This window comes from Pygoscelis adeliae, unplaced genomic scaffold, assembly GCF_000699105.1.
Source record: "Pygoscelis adeliae isolate BGI_AS28 unplaced genomic scaffold, ASM69910v1 Scaffold166, whole genome shotgun sequence".
NCBI lineage: Eukaryota > Metazoa > Chordata > Aves > Sphenisciformes > Spheniscidae > Pygoscelis > Pygoscelis adeliae.
This window is the reverse complement of record NW_008825156.1, coordinates 3,071,370-3,093,965: the sequence shown is the minus strand read 5'-3', so window position 1 is coordinate 3,093,965 and position 22,596 is coordinate 3,071,370. Positions and strand designations below refer to the sequence as shown.

Sequence of the window (22,596 nt, the reverse complement as noted above, 5' to 3'; positions counted from 1 at the left end):
AGGGAGGGAGGGAGGAAGGAAGGAAGGCGGGGGGAAGCACCGCCCGCCCCAGCTGAGGAAGGGGCGCGTTAACCCTCTTAATAGTACTCGCTGAAAGCTGTTTATTCAAACACTGTTTGCGGAGCAGGGATGCTCAGAAGCAGCCACCAACCATCCCCCATCTCCGCCCCCCGAAAAAACCCGCACAGAAAGAGGTGCTTTCCCTCCTGAGTGACACCTCCTTGGTGACCTGTATAAGGAAGATTAACGGGGGGTCAGAGAAGACTGACTTTTTGTGGGTTTTGCAGTTAACGTGAATTTGCACTCCACGGGGCTGAGGAGAGCGAGCGTTCGGCTAGAGGAGGCCTGTCTGCCACCATCGTGTCTGTGCAGCCTCCTCCCAACATGTGTCTGCTCATCGCTAATTAATATATATGCTACCTGTGGGAAAAGGAAGGCAAACTGCATAATGAATGAGAGGTGGTGAGGGCTGAGTCTGCAGCTGAGGGTAAATCAGTGGAGTTGCCTGCAAGGCAATGCTTTAGCTACAGGGAATCAGCGGCCCAGGTGAGGAGCTCCCCTAAATGCTCTGCAAAAGTGCATAGTGCAGGTTGTAGTCTCAAAGAGAAACACGGCAGGTAGATCTATCAAGTTCTTCGCTAAAAATAACTGCATTTGTTGCACTGTTGAAAATAAATTGCAGCACGTTACTTCTTTTCTAAAAAAACTCCTGCACATACAGGAAGAATAACTACTTTTCAATTAGCAGGAAAGTATATATTTTCATATCTTATATATAGTGTCGTTTATTTTCTGTATACATCTAGACATATGTTTATATTTTAGAAACTATCATGGATTTTGGACTCCAATAAGCCCAGTCCTCACTGTCTCCTCTCAGGTCAGACTTGGCAACAACCTTAAGATAAGGAGATTTGTGGTACACAGCATGAGAAGCCAAAACGTTCCCCAGGAACATAATCTGTTGGAGGAGAGATTGATTGGTTTGTGTTGGGCATGGGCTGTCCAAAATCAGAGATTCTGGTCTTTCATTATGTTCCTTACAAACCTACCTTTTTGTCCTGGTTTTCGTTGGAACTGGTACAGTGCTGTGTTTTGGATTTAGTAGGAGAATAATGTTGATAACACACCAATGGTTCAGTTGTTGCTAGGTAGTGCTTACACTAGTCAAGGACTTCTCAGTTTCCCATGCTCTACCGACTGAGAAGGCTGGTAGAGAAGGTGCACAAGAAGCTGGGAGGGGGCACAGCCAGGACAGCTGACCCAAACTGGCCAAGGGTTATTCCGTACCATGTGACGTCATGCTCAGTATATATATACTGGGGGAAAGCTGGGTGGGGGGCCGCTGCTCGGGGACTGGCTGGGCATCGGTCAGCAAGTGGTGAACAATTACATTGTGCATCACTTGCTTTGTAGATTCTTTTATTATTTTATTATTATTATTCTATTTCAGTTATTAAACTGTCTTTATTGCAACCCACGAGTTTTCTCACTTTTACTCTTCCAATTCTCTCCCCCATCCCACCGGGCGGGGGGAGTGAGCGAGCGGCTGTGGGGTGCTCAGTTGCAGAATGAGGTTAAACCGCAACACTTTTAAAGAAATGCTCAAAAGCAGCAACGACTAGTTTTACCCTAATTTACTCAAGTGTCTGAAAAATCTCCAGTGCCTAAAATATTGAAACCTTGATTCCAAATAGATCTCTTAGACACTGGTGTAACACAAATGATAGATTATACTGATGAAGCCAATACGCAGGCTAACATCTAACCGAGGCAGACACAGTCACACTTACACCAACATCTCCAGTGAGGTCAGTGTCTTCCATCTTCCTAGAAGACATTGACCTTCAAACAATCCTGTTTCTAAGAGGACTGAGGGTGACTAGCTCTGCCCTTCAGACACAGCACAGGATTGAAAGAGCACGGCTGTAAGCAATGACATAGCTGGAAAAGCCAGTTTGTTCCAGTTTGCTAATGGGATATATTTCATGACCAGATGCTTCAATTTTCCCTTCATAAAGACTATGTAATATTTATTCACTATACGTCTTAGCTCTACAACAGACATTTCACTTCCTTCTTGCAGAATAGATCTCCCCATCAAACAAGCTGACTCAAAAAGCAAACAATTCGTAGGATCTTTACCCAGAATCTTAAGCGTATGAGCGCCTGATATTAATAATGAATCCGTAAACATGGGCACAGTAAGATATTTATGATAGAATATGACTAATCTGTCAGTTTTCCCTAGCTCAAATGCAGCAATAATAAGAACAAACATGTCATTCTGCATGATTTTTTTTCAATTACTCACTAGGTAGCCCTCTAGAAGCTCTTCCATTGCAGGTAAGCATCTTTTATTTGGAAATCTGGGCTCAGACTTGGTTTCCAGTACTTCCTGATAGCAGCCAGGTTGAAATTCCCATGCTTTCTTTTCTGTCAAAATGTTGTGCTCATCCTTGATAAAATTTGAAAGAAAACACAAGATACAATTCTCACTCAAGTTTCCTCAGGCGTCAGAAATCAGCTGAGTTCAGGTCACTTTAACTGTGAATGAAGGATTTTTTTTTTTTTTACTTTTACTCAGATCTGCCTTTCCCTCTCCTTCAAAGGCTATAAGATTTCACAAGATACATTGGGAAAGCCAGTTTATTCTTGGTGTACACATATGGATTATTCTAGTGTTAAGGGACCTGGACGTCCTCCCATACAGCCCAGACCTATAAAGATGCTCAGCAAAGTCAGTCACACAAGCACTCTGAAAACCCGCTTCGGAGCCTCTCTCCCCAGGGGACAACAGAAGCAGTGGTCTGGTTAGCATCTACGGGTACCTGAAGACACAAAGCACAGGGAAGGGCACAGGACCGTCTGAGGGGCCACACCGAGACACAAGATGGTAATGAAGGATTTTGCAGAAGCACACAAGCTTCACGGCACGCAAGAGCCATGGAGGGGATATAAACTGAGCTGCCAGCTATGCCAGATTTAAGGGCACTTCCTACCTCCAAGGCCCCAGTCTGATAAACAGACTGGAATGTCCCTGCCTCCCATCCTCACCCTGTCATTTCCAATTTGAGCGGGAGCTTTCTGGGATGCTGGTCATCCCTCTCCTCATACCTAACACCGCGGAGCCCGTGGACAGCTTGGCCTATAACTGCTGATACAATGCGAGCAGTACAGTAACAGTCAAGGAAATTTAACTTAGTATGAAATTAATTAATTACATAAAGAGATAACCGGGGTGCCCAGAATTTTGGGGAGCAGATTAAAGCTAATTCACTGGTTTAATAAGACATGCTTGTTTGCCACAGCCAATGCCCTGTAATCTGAAAGAGCAGAACCACAAAGCATGAACTGACTCGATTACAGCCTGTTTTCACTGGGTGCTCGCTGGAGCCTGCTCTGCTCCTCTCCACGCAGGGTTTCCAGCTCCTGTGAATCTGCAGATGGTTTTACAGGAGAACTATTTAAAAGGTTTCATCCGAAAGCTGAATCTTCACAGTTTTAGGGTTGCAGGGTTTCAGAAAACCATCACTCTGTCGCGAGCACAACCGCTGCTTTGGGTTTTCACAGGCAGCGGGACATTTCTACCTTCTCCCAAAAGCTGGCAGCGTATCCTACCACTTAAGAATGGTGGCTTGGGCCCCTCACCACAGAAAAGAGCAATATGGCACAGCAAAACTACTAGCAGCCAGGTATGGAGTGGAATGCAAACAGGACAGCAACATGCACAGGTGCTGCTCTGCTCATCGTGGGAGGAGGCAGCACAAGCAAAGACTGACCCAGAAAATGTTTGAATTGTCACAGAGTTGGTCTGCAGGAGCACTGAGGCAGAGAGAGGCCAAAAGTTTTCAGTGGGACATCAGAAGTCTACACAGACCCTGAGGTGGGAAGGAGTTGTGAAGGACAAAGAGACAACCTGGGACATCAACACTATAGGGAAACAGGCCCCTCCTTATCTCATGAGAGATATATAAATATCACTGTATTGCCTTATTTAATTAATTATTTTAAAGCCCACAGGAGATTTCTCACATACAGCCTCTCATACAGACAAAGCTCTCCAGACAGATAATCAGCACCTGAGGATCAAGTACAGGTCTAACCCTGCTCAAAAGTGGGTCAAGCTGATCACACGTCTTGCAAGACAGCGCTTTGCCTTGTGTGGCTGCCGCAAAACCTGTTGTATTGGCACAGAGCAACTGTGATAGCACTCACTATGAAGGCTATGAGAGCTGGCTTTCAGTTACATTATTCCCTCATAATGCCTCGTTAAATGAACCCTCCTCTTCTTAGCAGGTGAGAGGGTAGTGTCAGACTGAGAAGTCCCATGTTTTCTGGGCCCTTTGCCGGAGTAGGTCCAGGAATGTCAAGTGGCTCCAGAAGAGGCCACAACTCTAATCCTGCTTCCCAGCTGCTACCTCAGAGGTGACTCTTCCTCTCTAGTTTTTGGGGGGGTTCTGTTTTGTTCTTCAAAGCAGGAACTTGACAGCAGAGTTTGCAACCAGACAGTGGTGCTGACCCTTGTGGGTACACGTTTGTCGATAAATGCTCTGGAAATTTTTAGGCTGAAAAGTATTAAAAACAAACTGCCACACCTCCAGATCTTCCCCTCCCTAGAGGGCCACACAGTAAAGGGACTCACTTTTTGCTGTCTCTGAAACAGAACAACACAAACCTTCTGCCCTACGTCTCCTTTTCCTCCCACTCTGAGAAAGTTTGCTTTCCATGGGTCGTAGGTAAAATATGTAGGGACTCAACTAACCCAGTCCATCTTTCCAGACACAGCACAAGTCTTGTATCCACCAACACTTTGGGGAAGGTGGTCTGGGGGAAAAAAAAAAAAGAAAAAAACACACCACCAAAAAGACAGAAAAAAGAAAAATCAATGTAGTACAGGCGCTCCCAAGTGCTCCAGCGCTGAGGGAGAGAGTCAGAGGGTGATTTTGTTCAACTGGCGACAACTGATCAGGCAAGAACCATGGAAAGGCAGGTTGTGAATGATCTGCAGAATTTATCTTCTGCTGAAAGATAAGATTATCTACCTGAACACAGCAAGACTGAAGGAGAGAATCAGTCAGCCCTAAAGTCTTCTCAATCCCATCAAGGTCATCAGTGTGAATTACCCCTTCTCCCTGTGTGGTAGGAGAAAGTGCTCTAATCTCCAGTGAGGTAATTTCACAACATCACTTCTGGGGTATAAACCTCCTTGGCCATCCCTTGGACTTCATTTGGCCCAGCCATCTGCCTTTCCAACCAGGAGCACTGGCCTGAGGCAATGTGGCTGCTTAAAGCTTTTCCAGAAAGAGGTATGAAGTGTTAAATCCCTGAACAAAACAGGTTTAATACGACTTAATACTAAGTCTGTCTGCTCTAATCATAATTACCTTCTCCGGAATAGACTACTGCAAATTCTAATCAGCCCTCTGCCTTTCCATTAATTAACTGCTGCAGACAAGTTATGCCTTTAAGAATTGCATGGCACTTAGGCAAGCACTGTGGAAGTTGCAGGAAGTTGCAGGGAAGAGAGCAGACGAACATCATGCAGTCCTTTGAAACAGTTTATTTTCCAGTATAGGTTTTAAAGATCTTCCTCATAGTCTGCTTACATTTCATGGATGCTCTAATATACCGATGGCTGAAAAACTGCTGGTCTGAAAATCTGACTCATTTTCTTCTACTGATTTTTAATGTTTATAAAGCATTGATCGTAACAAGACCTAAGCAGCAGCACTCGCTTCTATTCACTTTCTAATCTTCATTCTCCCAAACTTTGACCTCTCTCACTTAAAGGAGAGAACCTATCATTGTGGTTTAGGTCATTTACCTAAATTCTGGGAGTTAAACAGCTCCAAATCCAAAAGCTTTTCAAATTTTCTAAAAATGTATGGATCTGAAATCCCCAGTTTTCAACACAGGAATTCTTCCATTTGCTCCCTTCTTCTGTGAACCACCGTTCTTTCAACAACCACTTCCCAGGGCAATTCACCCAACCTTTCACCAGTGTGAGGCTAAGACAGGTGCCATGCACTGTACTCGGAACAACCACCGAGAAACGTCTGGATGTCTCGGTGCAATAACTCAGCTCCTGGGAAGGGGACCACATCCCCATGAGGGTTTAGCAATCAGTTAACTCTCCGTGTTACTGAATAGTTGTTGAGTAATGAAGCATTTGATTCATAAGCAGTTAATAGGCAACAAAAGAAAAAGGGGAATTTAAATTATGCAATTATTGGAAACATTTACAAATATCTTTTTCCAATGAAAAGTGCAAGAACCAATCAGGCAAATTACCCACTCAGTGTGATTCAGCCAGCTGTAGTATCAATAGCCTTTAAGCATGCTTATTTTGAAAAGCCAGAGATGCTGTGTAAATCTACTGAAGCACATCTAGCCAACAGACCATTCACTGTTTGTATATTTGCTTAGGACTGTTTAAAGAAATAATATTAGCCCTTTCATCTGAGGCAGGTAATATATTTCTTTTCATAAAAGCTAAATAAAATCACGAGTGACATGAGTTACATGCTGCTCTGAGCAAACAAGGTGTAGTTTTTCCTAACAACATCTTTGCAAGCTTTTTACAAAAGGTTACTTAAGACGCTGCTGGGGCAAGGGAGAAACCATGCTCTGATTTGTTTTCACCAGTGAATATGTTACCACAAATTTTATATCAGCTACATTTCAAACAAAACTGTTGTCTGATTGGGAACCAAAATCCTGAAAGAGCACTTTGCTTCGATTACTCTGGAGTTAGTGGGTACAGAAGTGCCAGTTACAACTCCTTCCCCCCTCCCCCCCCCCATCTGCTCAGTGTTGGCCAAGTCGCCTCAAGTGAAATCTGCAGAAAGTAACAGAGCTCTGGTCCTGCCGCAGTCGGCAAAAATTCCCCTTGTACTACTGCAAACAGGATTTAGTCCAGTGACAACCATCAACCAGGGGTGGGGAAAGCCAAGCGGAAAGCTTGACAAACTGATCTGCATACTGCCTGGAAAGACAGCGCAGCTTAGAGAGGACAAGGAAATACTGCATTTCCATTAGCACAACCTGAGTCTTACAAATACTGTTCTGCTTGGGCTTGTGCACCAATCCTGCCCTCCTGGCAGGATGGCCGAACAACTACCCAGACTGTAAAGCAGAAGGGTCACGTATCCACGTCCCTCCTGCAGATTTTGTAGCCCTGCTCACAGGTGCTGGTGCAGAGATGACAGCCAGGCGGGTGGGCAGTGCCACTGCGCCTGAGCAAGGGGAGCAGGACAGTCCCGGGAATGGCACCCAGGTGCTGCCAAAAGATCTCCAGACAAGTCCATAGTGGCAAGCAGGTCTGAGGTCAAGCTGGGAAGTCAAGTCAGCAAGCTGGGATCAGCGGGGGACGTGGCCGGGCACAGCATACCTGCAGCGTAGCTCAGGCAAGGATGAATGAAGAGGAGGCTCACAGCTGTTTTCACAGCAGTCTGAGCCAAGGTTACACAGCTGCACTGCACAGCTGCACTGCACAGCCAGCAGCCCCAAAGCCCTGGCAAGGGGAGAGAGGCTGAGAAGCCGCTTGGTGCTGAGGGCTTTGGCACCAAAGCTGCCATTGCCGCGAACTGCAGAGAGCTCAGAGTACAGGGTGCAAAATGGTTATCCTGAATATGAAACACAAAGCGTCCGAGAAGAGGAGAATGGTGTCCGAGAGCCATAGGCAACCTCAGCCACCAGCACTGAAAACAGCCGCTCTTAGCGCTCAAAGTAACATGGGATCCAAAGCCAGGGATTACTTCTGACCGGGTCCCAATACCTCCCCATCCCTTAAGCAGAAAGTGTAGAAGTGGACTCCATTCATTGAGGAACCACTCCGTTAGCACTATTTCTACTGCATTATCATTTCTCTTCAAAAACCTCAAGAATTATCCAGTTCTTTTACATCATAGGCAAACACACAAACACAAAGCAAAATAGTCAAATGCATAAATAAGCCTGCTGATAAGAGAAGTGACTGTTTGTTAACCTCAGCCTGTTGGCCTAATTAGTATAACAGCAGCATATTTTGCATTCAAAGTGAGGTGGAACAAGCTAACAAAGGAGAAAGCTTTGTACTTGCTAATGATATGAGTAAGTGCAGCTCAGAAAGCGATTCAGCAGACTTTGATCCACTCAGAAAAGAGAACGAGAGCTCTTCAGGCACTTCTGACAGCGCAGCCTTACCATGAGCGTGCGCCAGTAACCAGCCTCTACCACATTCATATTAATTTAGGAAGTTTACCCGACATTAGGTTTGTTGAACGTAAGAAGCAGAAAGACTGCATTCAATATATTTCACACACCTTAAAAATAGCAAGGCCAAGGGAAATCAAGAGCAGACTCTAAGGTCCAAACAATCACAGTTGGGTCTGCCTGTTAAAGCAGGTTTTTTTGTATTCATTTCACCTCCTTGCTGTAAACAATCAGCCTTTCTGAAACAGAGGATGTGGCCAGATTTTTCATTCCTAGCCAATCTGTTATGTTCCATCAGTGTTTCAAAGTGAAATGAGCTTGGAGGACCGTTCTCAGCCTGCAGATTTTAGACACACACACCCCATCCACTGAAATCCTGGTAGTCACACAGCAAAAGAGACTACTGACGGCAAATTGTGGTCTAGGTACTAACACTGACCACTGGTCAGTGTGAACAAAGTAAATTAAATCACAGTTACTTTCTGCTTTAAGGATGAAAACCAGCAAGCAATGTAAACCCATCAGTTCACAGTAGGGACTTTAAACACGCCGGCAATTGCAAAATGTTCAGCCTCGGAGCTGTAAAACACATCATCATTTCCAAGATTAGCAAAAGCTGTTCATCTCGCTGCGTTCTCATGACAGACGTTTTTTCCCCTCTGAGTTTCTTTTATCTTATTAGATTTTAGCTCCCATTACAGTTAGGACAATTTTGCAATGGGGCAAAATTAATTAGTTTGCATCAAAGAAAGGCTCCTTGAAACGTAACACTAATGAGTTTCATCTGCCTGATTAGAGGGCTTTGCTTTTAGTAACACTTGGTGCAAAATTTTGTTTCAGAGAAATATAACATTATAAGAATATACAAGGCTAAAAGCATTAGCTAAACAGTAACCAGGATAATGGATAAAAGATTAGGCTGGTAAACTGTGAGCAGACATATAACTGAATATTGACAAGAGGATGCAAGTGTTGACCAGAACAGGTTAATGAAAATTTAACGAAGATGTGTTTGTGCAAGTAGAGCTTGGTACAATTCACAACAGTATATCTAGTGAGCTAACACCACACCTCCCATCTTTTCACAATGCTTTTAGGAATTAAATGGAAAAGAGAGTATTAATTTTTACAAAAATTAAAAAAGTTCATTTTAGATGAGTCAAACTGATTTTTAATATCTGGCAAACTACCTGGACAAAATATTTGCTTATTTTTAAATGTGTTTTTAGTCAAGAACAAATTGTGTTTAATCAACTTTGTTTTCAATTGATGGGAGAATTGCTCCAGAGGACAAAGGGGATTAAATAGATTTGGTATTTCTTGGTTTTATTGAGCTTTTTCACCCTAACCGCTTTCTCTTACCCTATTAGTACAAACAAGTAAGACAATACAGTCTAGAATGAATTTACTGATAGGGAGGTCCAAATTCACCTGAAAAATCACATAGTAAACGTAGTTATCAGAGATTTGCTGGTAAATTGGGCACAGCACACCGTAAATGACATCTACATAGACACATGCTGTGTCATTTGCAAATGACAAACACATGACGCAAGTGCATGCAGTAGAGTATAAGAGAACTGTCTTTCCCGTGATTACATCTCCCTCCATAAACCTCCCCAACACATACACAAGACTAGAAATGAAGACACAGTGTTAAGAGAGGGCAGGCCTAAGCTGCTGTCAGAACAGCTCCATTTGAGAGGAGGCAGAAAGCCCACATTTGGGCAAGGATGCGCATTTACACAATGCTCTCCATCTGTGGCCAGACAAACAAAACCACTTTAAATTTGTGGCTATGCTCTCAAAAACACACAGGCAGACAGTTGCGCAGTACAACTGAACAGGCAGTCACTTCTGGCTGGGGGAAAACACTTAATCCAGATTTGCTGCTGAATCACATTGCAAGGCACCAAGGGGTTACCCAGCTTAAGGTGGTTAAAAACAAAAAGCCCTTGGATAAGCTGAGAACTGAATTCAAACCTCTCATCTCTTTCCTCTGTTTTAATAAGGTTTGAACTTGAACATTACCACTTTTTGTCAAAATTATCTTGGCCTGCAACAGGCAACACTGAAACCTTGACAGTTTTATCCTTTTGCCAACTTAACACAGGAATTTAAATTAAAAAAAAAAAAAAAAAAATCACACACTCATTTCAAACACCCATATGTCCTCTTCCTCTGATGCCATGCACATACTGCACCTGTGCATAATCTTTCTCCTGCTGGCCTTCTGCAACAGGTCAACAACAACAAAAAAAAAGACTGCGTCTGTTATTCATAAGCTTTTTGTTATCTCTGAGAAGAAGCAAAAGGGCCCAGAGCATGTGTGGGAAGGAAAAAGCTTTGTTTAATTTAATTAAGTTTACTTCTTTCAAGTCTGAGTAAACTCAGGGATCAGCAGAATGACTGGTTAATTAAATCATGAAAGCAGTTCCTTTACCCTGTAAGGGCAACCACATCATGCCGTGTCGCATTCAGCAGGTTCTTCCAAAAAAGAGCGCTCAACCTTTACACCATGGACCAAAAATAAGTCTACCACACAGAGGGTAGTGCAGTATTAAGAGCTCTTCTAATGCAAAGGTGACAGCTGTGGAGTAGCGCTGGGATTATTTTCAACACTTCCATCTTGAGGGTTGGCTCCAGGTCCGTTAGTGATAACATTGCAATAAAAGATCTGATTCTGATCCTTAAGTTCATCCATCGCTGGAGAGCACTGCTCAAGAGGGAAGCGAGCAGGGTGGGCTCCAAAACACACTTGCACAGATGCTGCCCCAACACAGTGCTGGATGCTGGCCTTACCCACCCGCTCTAGCATCCAGAAAGGCTGGAGAAGCAGGAAGGCTGCAAGAAGTCTGCCTCTCGGGGCTACACCTGACTGCTCTTGCTGGGTTTGTCCCTTGTACCCGTAAACACATGCACTGCACAAGAATTGGCCTGGGCAACTCCAGCCCCACTCCAGAGCAACTCCATGCCAGTATCTTCTGCATCTATCTCCCACCTCCTTTTATGAGTTGTCAAATCCTCTCCAAGAGGAGAAAAAGGGAAAGGACAAATCTTCCCTTTGTTTGGGCTTGGGACTTTCCCACGTGAACAGTTCACTCTGCACAGCGGCAACACATTTAGGTCCCTCAAAGACTTTCCTTGAACCTACATCATTTGCCAGCTCATAGGCAATTTCCCATGTTTCTTTTTATCCCCTCATAAATGTCTTCCATCTAAAGAGCTCGCAAAGCCGGAGTCCTTCCTTGGTCTTCCATGTTTTCACCATTCATTTTTCCCTTTCCCATTACTCCAGCCTTTTCTATCCACTATTTCTCCTCCTTCCATTCAGCCATTCTAGTGGCCTCATCCCAAATGACAAAATGGAGTATTTTTCAGTTTTATTTATTCCCACCTAAGCTGAAGTGTTTCTCCTTCCTTTCTACTCTCTTAACTCATTAAATCAAAATCTTTACTAATCAGGCTGGCATGAACTCAACATGTCTTCCCGTGGTTCCTGTGCCCAGCCTTCCTACCTGACTAAAGAGGAAACTCTCTTATGTTGAATAAAAGTTTGTGCACTACAGAATTTTTAATGGAAAATAAAACTTTCTGACATAACTGGCTAATTACAATTTGCTGCACTAAAACACAACACTGGCTATATTGCAGGGCAGGATAAAAGTGTGCACGTATTTTCCTGTGTGTTTCAATATCCTCCTATTGACAAAAGATAGGATGACTGGGCTACAACTGGAGACCAGGAAATGATTTTTGTGATTTCATTAGGGTAATTGACAAAAGCATTTCCTTTCTACCTAAGGTTAACAGATGGCTTGTTAAAGTTACAACTTCTTTAAACAGGGCTGTCACCAAAAATGATGTGCGTGACAGCAAAAATAATATTGATACAAGCTCATTGCAAAATTAAAATGGAGTTTGCATAACCTAAAGCACAATATAAATAACTGCCACCATTGCAACACTGAATATCAAGGCGCATTTGCTTTTCTAAGGTTTCCTTGGAAATTGGATGAAGGGACATAAATTGGGGAAGTGTTAACGACATGGGACTTCAGTTATTATAGGCACAAACATGCCGTCGGTCATCATGCCTACTCCACATGTATGAAGAAACCACCATGGATGTACGAGCGTGTTACATCAAGGCTTGGATTTTAATCCCAGTAGTTACAATATATTAATCACACAGAATTTTTAATTTTAGGTAAATATGTTTTCATATAAAAACGCTGAAGTCAAACTCAAGATTGTAGATTTGTACTCATACTGACTGCTACTACAGACAGAGCAGGATTTTGTTCTCCTCGAGTAAACACAGGCAGGCATCAAGCAGGCCCCTTCCCCTCAACACCTAACTAGTTATCAAAACCAGGAGTACGCTGCAGTCTGCTGTGCTCATCTCAGACCAGTGTGCAACGCAAACATCAACCCTGTAGGACTCTGCTTTCAGATCTCACCTCCGGCAGGTTCAAGACCTGTGCGAGGCAAGGGCATGCAACACCTGGAACTGCCGCACGTCCGTCGTGAAACGGCTCCTTGATGCCTCAGCCAGCCAGCAAAAACAGGGGAGGTGGTGGGGGGTGGTGAATAAGAATGAAAAAAATTAAAAATAAAAAAAATAATCAAGCAATACTAATTTGCCCACCTGCTGTGGTTTTTAAGACCTCACCTTCACCTTAAACTTGTCTCATTTCCAAGAGAGCAGGAAAAACTACAAAAGAGATTCAGCTTTGAAAACAGAAAACATAACCAACGTTACACCTTTTTGATAGGTGACCGCACATAAGCTATTCCACCTGGACAAATCTAGAATGCTAACATTGTTACCGATATTTAGTACTTTTCTCCTTCAACATTACACTTGCTCGCTCTTTATCCCCTTTGTCATAATTCTGCCAGGTTTTTCCTGCTTTCTTTCTTTCTGTAGTACCCCTTCATCACCTCTTTTCTTTCTCTAGTATTACTGCCTTACTTCTCTTCACAGCATCCTACCACTGTTACCTTTTCAAGCAATCTTGTTTGCATTAGTCTTCGTATCAAATTCAGCTCTCAGACTTTTCTGAGACATCATTAAGACACACAGCTAACTCCAAAAGACCTGAACTGGAGGAAAGAAAGAAAACAGAACCCGTTTTCCCTGGGTTTGTTCATTTTCTTCACAATAACTCAGGAGCAAACCTTTTCTCTTACCAATCTTAGATGCCAGCTCCTTGCATTATAAAACCATTTTTTTGGAAAAGAGGTAAATAATTGAATTGGGGAGGCAAATAAAAGGAGGAATAGGAGCAATATTTCTGATGGCAAAACCTCCATCAATAGCTATTGGAAATAAACTGGTTTATTTTACCAACCTTGTGATGTCAGGTTCACTTAGCACACGCCTTGTCAGCTCTGACTGAGGGGCACACTAACTGCATGACGGACGCACACGACCGTGACTGGAGAGCAAACGCACAGCTGCTCGCTGCTTTTGTTTGCCTTCACATGAAGGATTTTTGAGAAATCGTATAATATTACAGCAGACTGGTCCTTGCCCCAGGTGTAGCAGGTTCTTCCTTTCTCATTGAGTTTGGCAGAGCACATTAATGTCATCATCATCTAGAACAAAAAAAAGTAAACAGCAAGCATTAAAAAGGAAAAAAATGGGCAACATTTAATTTTGAGGGAAAAATAAAGGATATGCTAAGGAACTGCTGTGAGCAAGAGATTCTGCTCTAGAAACAAAAGCAAATTCTCAAGTGAAAAAGAAAACAGATACTGCTGCTTTTGTAACTCTCAGTAACAGCCAAAATATAATCCAAGGCTAGTGGGAAAGAGCACAGATTTTCAAAACAAACAAAACCACAGTAACATATCCTTACCTTTTCATACCAGTATCATAAACTATGAAGATGGCTGAATAACAAATAATTTTGGGGGGTTTGGGGGGGGGGGGGGTGTTTGGGGGGTGTGGGGGGGGGGGGGTTGCATTCAGCTTAGTTACAGCCAAAGGTAGTTATAATAGGTCAATACTAACAACGCATAATCTTACAGACAAAGGAATCATCATAGCAGTTATAAGAAAATATGAACTAAACATGCAATGACAGAAAATTAAGAAAGCAGAGTGACCCGAATACGGAGAAGCATAGAAAAGAACTTCCCAGCACATTAGGTTTCATGGTTTATTCTACCAGAAAGGACAGGTTTGTGACATGAATACTGGACAAGCATTAGGCTATGAAGAGCAGCAACAATCTCCTCGCACCATCAAGGGAGCAGATGAAGCATTCTAGTATCATTGATTTTTCTCCACATACCAAATTTCTTTGGGTTTATATTTCTTTGCCCCATCAGGAAAAAGTTACTGTGTGGGATAAAGATGCCAAATGTACATAAAACATGAGTCAAAAGAATATTAGAATCCTATCTTTGAATGAAATTATTATATGGATCTATTAAGTCTAATTTAAGGCCTTCCAGTCTGATTTCTACCTCTATTTTCTAGGTGTGCTCGTGCCACAATTCACATCCAGCTCTGTCCAAGCAGGAGGTAACAGCGCGTTCCTGTTACTTTAGTTCAATGCTTCAGATACTCGCCTTTTCTTCAGAGCTCTGCACAAAGCAGTGACAAGTACTTCTCTTTTTTCCCCCAAAAGGAGGGTGTTATGGAGGTAATCAGATCTTTGGTCTGGAAGAAAGCTGCTTGCCTGCTTGTACAGATAGATAGCCATTCTGAATCAACTAGCCCAGAGAGATCTGGCTTGCCAGTCGGTGTCAAAGCATGGCTAGGAGAGGGAACAAAAAATAAACAAAAAAACCCCACCACCACCAAAAAACCCACACACGATGTTCACAAAGCACAGGCTAAGGGAGATCCCTGCTGGCAAGACGATGAAATACACGCACACCACTTCCAAACACATCATCCACCCGCTACCACAAATAGTTTCTTCCACATCTGAATGCCAAAAACTTTGCACATTTACCTTGCATTCAATTTGGCGCCAGCCTGTTGCTCCTAAAGACAGCGCTGGCCCACCCAGGCAGCACAGACTGCACAAGAGCAGCTGTTTGGTGGGGCAAAGGGGGAATTCAGACTCCATTTCACCATATTTATCAAGGATAAGAATTCCCGGCATACTCGAACTATCATTCTGCTGAAGCAAAGCTGATGGACCCGTTTCTACAGCTTCTTCAATTGCAGAAGAGCGGGAGGATGGGACCCAATCGGTTTCCCACTTATTGACATCGGCCGTTTTTTCTACCACATGACAGGCATTAGGTATCATCCCAATTAGGCAATAATTATATCAGGGAAATTATGTGTCTCGCCTACTCGTTGTAATTAGTGATACCACGTTTAACAATTAATCAGCCAACACTGGATACTTGTGTATTGAAATAAAGAAGGAACAAAATAAAACAACAGAACTTGTCTCAGCTTTTTTGTATATTACATTAAACTACCACAAAACTTCAACAACGACAACAGATTTCAAGACACAAGTAATTCAAGACAGAAATAATTCTTAACTATGGTGTACTATCATAAAGATACTTATGATACACCTGGGGACAAACTAAGCTCAGAAAAATGTTAACAACTGGATGAGAGACATTAACTTCCAGACCATAAAAATGACTAAGCAAAGAAAGCGAGAGGTAAAATGAATATCCAATGAAGGACAACATATTCTACAGGACATTGACATTATGAAGAGGTTCAATTTTCCTCTTACAAATGACGTACTTGGGAGTAACAGACACTTCCAGTGGCTCAGAAAACAAATGTAATTGACACTTAGAATGAAGGAAAGGATACAGTTGTTTTTTTTTAAAAAGAAACTTTATTACAAATCTGTAGGTTTAAGAAAATATCCAAAAACTGTCAAAGTAGTATGAAAAATGTTGTCATCCTATTCACAGTTACCAGTTTTCTCCAATAAACATAGCATAAAAAAATTGACAGAAACCATGGCAATTCTTTTTGGTGACACAAGTCAGATATTTGTAATTCTAAATCCCCTGCCGACAACTAAGATGCTGCTGGCAGCCCAAGGGAATGATTAAATTGCACTATTTTTGAAAACTGCAAGTTTGGATGAAAAGGCTATATACATATACACATACTGTATTTTACCACATGTACAGGTGACTCAGGGCAAACAGAACATGGCCCAGCACATTAATACTTAAAGTCTGTAAAAACCTGGAGAGCCAGGGAATGTGTGTATATGGTATTAAGTTATTCTCTATGCTCTGGTTCCCATCTTCTTTTACATCCCAAACCTAATAAAAGATCAATTGTTTTCCACTCTCATTTATAGAAACAGTGAAGCTGATGTGTTGCTATACTGTCTTTTCAGACACAGAAAACATTAGCTGCGCTGCATGCAGGCAAGTGATCTAAAAATTGCATTGTGTTTTAACTGCATTACATTAAAAGTGGGATTCTTAGAAGACTGTAGACTGAATTTACTGCAAGTGACCTAACACCTTAAGCTCCCCTGAAAAACCAAGGCTAACGTGGCATTTCTAATATCATTCACAGATAATTCATAAGATACATGAATGAGGAAAGAATTGTCTGATACATGTTACATTCCTGAACTGAAGTACAGACTGCTTTACAAGAGCAGAGAGTTTGCAAGTATGCCACAGATTAAATCCAAACCTACCCTACAACTCTAACTCTGGGTAACTGGCTGCAATGGCTGGAAGCTGCAGCATAGACCATCGGTAACCATATTCTCAAACCCTTTAAACTGCACAGGACCTAGATGCCACAGCTCAGAGCTGCAGTGTAGAAGAGGCTTCAATGTAAGAAGTGTGAAGATTTTAAAGGAGCAGGATGAAACGTTTCTGTTACAATACCTGCTCGAGGTACTGATATGATCTAAAAGACAAAAAAAAAAAAAAGAAAGAAAAAAAACCCTAAACAACTCCGTGTAATTCAACTCTTGGTTTTTATCAGGTGCCTGAAGGTCCTTAGGCAGAGGACATCTGAGATTTCCTACTGATCAATCCTCCTTTTGCCAACAGCAACTTGGAAGAAACCAGCATCATGTTAAAAACCTACTCAGTGCATTTTGTTCATTTTGCTGTTTCAACTTCAGTTGAAAAGCACAAAATCAAGAGTTATTCAAAGAACACTATGCTGCAGAAGAGCAACAAGAAATCAACAGTTGATCTCATCACCAGGGCAAACAGGATGGAAGATGCAGAACTGAATTTACAGTAATTTCCTTCCCCATGCAGAGCAGATTAACCCTAGGTTAATCAGGGCTACCTGCAACATTTCTTAAAAGCCACCTGTTGGTAAGGAGGTTGCCTCATTCTCCTGCGTTTATTGAAAACTTGATTGCTGAAACACTAATGAAAGAGTCAAAAATCTTCATTCCAAAGAAGGAAGATATTTCATGCACATTCTTAGGCGTGAACCTTCAGGCTTGGGAAACGTTTTTCTAGATTGTCAGCAAGTGTCTGATCAGCCTCACGCAGAACTTCCAGGAAACTCTCCACCTGGAAATAAATTGCAAACACACACAAAAAGAAGAAAAAAAAAAAAAACAAACTTGCATGGAACACAGAATTCTTACACTTGGTATAGGGGATCTCTCTACTCCTCTACCTTCCCACCAACAGCAGCCAGCAGCAGCCACTGCAAAGAATAATGGAAAATGCTCCACAGTAGATAACTTCATCCTAAACCCCACAGTTTCAGTTGGTCTAAATTTTGAAACATTATCGCCTTCCCCAAACTCTTATTTTATTGTTTAAAAGTACACAAAGAAAAGCACCCTATGAAAAATATTTAGAATAATTATTCTATAAAAATGTACAGGACAAATTTTCAGCTAGCATAAATTTGCAGACATTCCTTCATTTCAGCACAGTTTGACCCTTGTATCAGCTGATGATCTAAGCAAAGCTCTGGCTGAAGTAAGCCAGAAGAGACAGAGAGGCTAAGTGTCTAGAATGGCACATTACCTGTGTCTGAGCAACTCTGTCCCACCTCTACATCTGATTCTGAAAGGCCTTACCACCCGAGTAGTATTTTTTCAGCTATGTTAAAGACCTTGTCATATACTCACCGATGTGAAATACAGAGGTAAGAGGTTCTGAAACGCACAGGAACATGTCTGTTCATTTAAATGTCCCTGGTGTAGTCCTTCTAACGTATTTTCCTGGGAAATACAACGAGAAATACAACTAGCATGTCATGAACAGTTGTCGAAAGAACAAACTCGAAATTGTGCACACAGTGTCTACAGTATGTGCTTCGTCCTCAAAAATGGGTATAACGACCCGAACTTACAGTTCTCAGAGAATGCCAGATGTAGCTAATACAAAAAGGTGTGAAAGCTCACACACCACAAGTCTCTTAATCTGAATGCTCCCACAATAAAGAAGTCCAGCTGAGAAGGTGACTTTATATATTGATACTCTTTCCTTTTCTTAAATAAATTGACTTGCATTCAAAAGAAATGGCAACATACACCTGGAGAATTTATCATACAGAATCTTGGCCCTGAAGGCATACAGCTCAGAAAACCTGTGTCCCTGCCATCTAACACACATTGCTACTCACCTTCTGATTGATTCTCTAATTAATTTCCAGTATGCAACTTCACTTGCGCAGAAAAATGTGCACATTAATAGTAACGTCTTTTTTCTTACCTACCCTGCAGAAATCCCTCTTAGAATTTTGTTTATTCTTACCTTGGTCAGTTCTTGAAGCATATTGGAAAGTAATTCACAGCAAATATCCTTCAAAATTTTTAAATGGAAATCTTCCTCGTTTAGATCGGCCCTTCCAGTCTCTTGTTGTTCAGAATCCTTTGAGTTATCAACAGATGTCTTCGCACAGCCCTCCATGTATTGTAAGATACGAATCAAGCTCCCAACCAGAGGCATATCTAATATAAAGTAACAAGAAAATGGAAGTTTAACACTGAAAGTTTTTCCCCATCCTTTTAAGGCATCAGAATTTTGAAACACACCACAAGATTTTATACAACAGCTACAGGAACGTATAATCTAAGTGTTGTGTTTTATCAAAGACTGTTTTAAAAAAGCAAGTGGAAATGTGGTAGAAAACCCAAAACCTGTATCCATAAGAAGTATATGCCAGTGGTAAGGAATGTGAGAAGGAAAATGTCTCTAGTAGTAACTCAGAGGCTAGTAAGTTAAATTTGCATCCAGATAATCCTATCTGATAAACCAAACCAACACAACGTCTTTCTGCTGCAGATGACCCTGACTCACATTCTCAAGATAGGCTTCTAATTCAAAAGACTTGTCAATGGATTGAAAAGTAACAAGTGATAAAGATGGGTTTAAGTAAGTGCAGAATCTCCCTCTACTAAAAAAAAACATTACTATCAAGACCTCGTATTTTAGCAAAGATGAATTCTGCAGTTTTCATTCATTTACCCAATGGAGAAGACCGAACATAATCTGTAGATTCTATTACTGTAACTCTTCAGAGATATCCAGTAACTGAACTTTGAGCTAGCTGTGATTTTGAGAGTCACCAGAAAAGAGCCTTACTGTATTCAAACATGTAACTGAATTCTCTGTTCTGATCTCTAGTAAACAGTAATAAATTAACCACCTTTCACCCCACATACATAAAGTCAATTGTAAAAAGAACTTTAAAAAGAAAGAACAGAAAAAAGCACGACTTGCTTTTCCTCATCTTGATGTATTCTTGTTCTGACTGTGAAGCAAACATAGCAGACAGCACGGACAAAATAGAGGCCAACACAGTCTTTTGCTCCTGCACAATGATCGGTGGATCATCTGGCTGGCAAAGTTCATGGCAAATGAGGTCATAAAGCAAACTCCAAGTCTCTTTTCCTCCATCAGGAGCCTGCACTTGAGAAAGAAAGAAAGAGAACCCACCAACCCATCAAATTTAATCTAGGTACATGAATTGTTTTTCTCCCCGTTAAATATCTGATGATCTAGAAGTTATTGCCATTCTTGGTTCTATCACACGCAGCAATTCAAGTGTCTTACCGATGGCCTGAATACCCTCATCCACCGTGGTCAGGAGCTGCAAAATATGCATATAGACATCAAGTCCTTCCGGATTATCTGATCTACACAGAACAAACAAAAAACAAAGACAAATTAAAGATCTGATTACTGAGTTTACATTCTGTGTGTTTTGGACACACAGAAGACTATCAGCAATCACTGCCGTTCTCTTTGCTAACAAACTGGTTGACTCATTTCAAATGGTAAGTACAGGGAAATGTATTCTAATGATCTGTCAAACTATGTAGCTCCCACCAAAATCAAGATGTTCAGACACAGGCTTTAACAAGGTTATAAGGAGTCTCCCCAGCCATGAAACCGAAAAGAAATCTTACATACCGGACTTGTTTGGCTGCTTCAAGTATGCAAGGCACAATCTTAAAATCTGGAAGTTTTTCAGGAGAATCATCTACAGACGGTCCCACAGACCGACAAGTGCCATTTTTAATCCAGTTTAACATCAGCTCTTCATCTAGATCAAAGAGTTTGTCCACCACTTCACCCACTTTTACCAGCAATTCAACTGCACAAGAGAGAATGTGTACATTTCAACAAGACTAAAAACAAAGAGCAAAAATTAGCTCGCAAAATGCTAATATATAAAAGTATTCAGAGTAAATTCAGTGCTGAAATATATTAGTTTCATTCATGACCTACTCATGGTTGCTATGTTTATTTCCTTTTTGTGGCACAGACCAGGTGAAGAGTTTGATAAATAGGGACTGTTGGAAAGCCCACAGGCACCTTCTACCTTATCATGCCACTTATAAAGCAGGAACATTATTCTGCAAAGAGACTCAGGTTCCTGAAAAGTCGTAACTTCTGCTTCCGAAGTAAAAGTTTCCAAGATTTGTCCCTAAATATGCAGTTTTCTGCTAACATTACACCTGCCAATCTGCATTTTACTTAAGTAGATCTGTGATTTCAATTGGACGGAGCAGGATTTCTGAGCGTTGTCATTAAAAAAAAAAAAAAAAAAACTGAAAAAGCTAAATTATTAGGATTCCTAGACAAATGATAACTCCTGTTACAATTGAGTTGGATGTGAAAAATAAATGCTATTCAAAATATTTCCATGATTAGGTGCTTAGTGTGGTTTTTGCTAAATCAGTGCTAAGAAAGATTTGCGTATCGCTGACTGCATACCTAAAGCCTGTGACATATTCTGCTGCCATTCAGAGTAACTGAATCATTCCTCCAGTTCACATTCCTCAAGTATGGTAGTTTTAAAAATGGAAAATACATATCTAATTTGAAAAAAATTTTAAATGAGGTCTTGTTTCAAGGATCAAAAATGACATGTGTATATCCCTGAATGAGGGCTATGTCCTTTCCTTTACTGTGCCGAATAAAAATTTCTTCTATTAGACTTATTTTTATTCCCCCACAGAGCTTTCTTCTTCCTCTATGGGTGCTTTTCTGGTTGGTTTTACATATATATATAAACCTGCAAAGGCAGGACAAGTTCATTTTGGTGTCCTTTAAATTCATGAGGTTTACTTTAAAGAAATTCTGTACTCCCAGTTGAAAATATTTGTCTTTGAAACTGCATACTTCAGTTCTTATTTTTTTCTGCAAACACCCACTAATTCCCAGCTTGTTTTGGCAACTTACCATTTGTAGAGCTGGACATGATAAAGCAAACACAGTCATACACAGAAGGGTTTTCTCGGATTCTCTCAACCCAGACACTGGCCACCTCAGGCTGGGAGAGGCAAGTTAACAACAACCTAGACAAGAATTGCCCATTTAACAAATCAGAAGTCAATTCATTGATTTTAGCTGTGCAAGTGTAAATTCAAAACAATGAGAACGATGCGACAGAAACAGGAATCTAGCTCACAGCAAATCAATTCCAGAACAACGCGGAAATGACAAAAAGGTAGGATGAGAGGATAATAAAATAGTGAGCCCACTTGTCAATTTTCTTCCCAGGCCTCAGAACATAGCAGAACTACACTAATGATGCATTAATTTCTGAGATGTCCTACCTGCTTGTTTCCAGGAGAGTCGGAGAGTCTGAATCACACAAACGTTGCAATAACACTTGGCTTTAAGGAGAAAATGCAAGATTAGATTAATAAATCACAGAATCATAGAATGGTCTGGGTTGGAAGGGACCTCTAAAGGTCATTAGTCCAAGCCCCCTGCAATAAGCAGGGACATCTTCAACTAGATCAAGTATGCTCAGAGCCCCGTCCAACATGACCCTGAATGTTTCCAGGGATGGGGCATCCACCACCTCTCTGGGCAACCTGTGCCAGTGTTTCACCACCCTCAGCGTAAAAAATTTCTTCCTTATATCTAGTCTCAATCTACCCCCCTTTAGTTTAAAGCCATTCCCCCTTGTCCTGTCGCAACAGGCCC

The 22,596-nt window shown here is 41.6% G+C and overlaps 2 protein-coding genes across 2 annotated transcripts in view; both read right to left on the bottom strand.

The window, feature by feature from the left end:
* TPH1 (tryptophan hydroxylase 1) overlaps window positions 1-15,323 on the bottom strand; it is a 28,089-nt gene extending 12,766 nt beyond the window's left edge. Inside the window, exons 1-2 of the mRNA XM_009328607.1 lie at window positions 15,171-15,323; window positions 13,615-13,800 (exon numbers count right to left, since the gene is read on the bottom strand). Of these exons, the coding sequence (XP_009326882.1) occupies window positions 13,615-13,800; window positions 15,171-15,323 (339 nt within the window). The remainder of the gene's footprint in view (window positions 1-13,614; window positions 13,801-15,170) is intronic.
* Window positions 15,324-17,513: 2,190 nt separating this feature from the next.
* SAAL1 (serum amyloid A-like 1) overlaps window positions 17,514-22,596 on the bottom strand; it is a 10,521-nt gene continuing 5,438 nt past the window's right edge. Inside the window, exons 4-11 of the mRNA XM_009328546.1 lie at window positions 22,221-22,280; window positions 21,844-21,959; window positions 20,569-20,752; window positions 20,209-20,291; window positions 19,876-20,064; window positions 18,907-19,103; window positions 18,279-18,371; window positions 17,514-17,706 (exon numbers count right to left, since the gene is read on the bottom strand). Of these exons, the coding sequence (XP_009326821.1) occupies window positions 17,614-17,706; window positions 18,279-18,371; window positions 18,907-19,103; window positions 19,876-20,064; window positions 20,209-20,291; window positions 20,569-20,752; window positions 21,844-21,959; window positions 22,221-22,280 (1,015 nt within the window). The 3' untranslated portion in view covers window positions 17,514-17,613. The remainder of the gene's footprint in view (window positions 17,707-18,278; window positions 18,372-18,906; window positions 19,104-19,875; window positions 20,065-20,208; window positions 20,292-20,568; window positions 20,753-21,843; window positions 21,960-22,220; window positions 22,281-22,596) is intronic.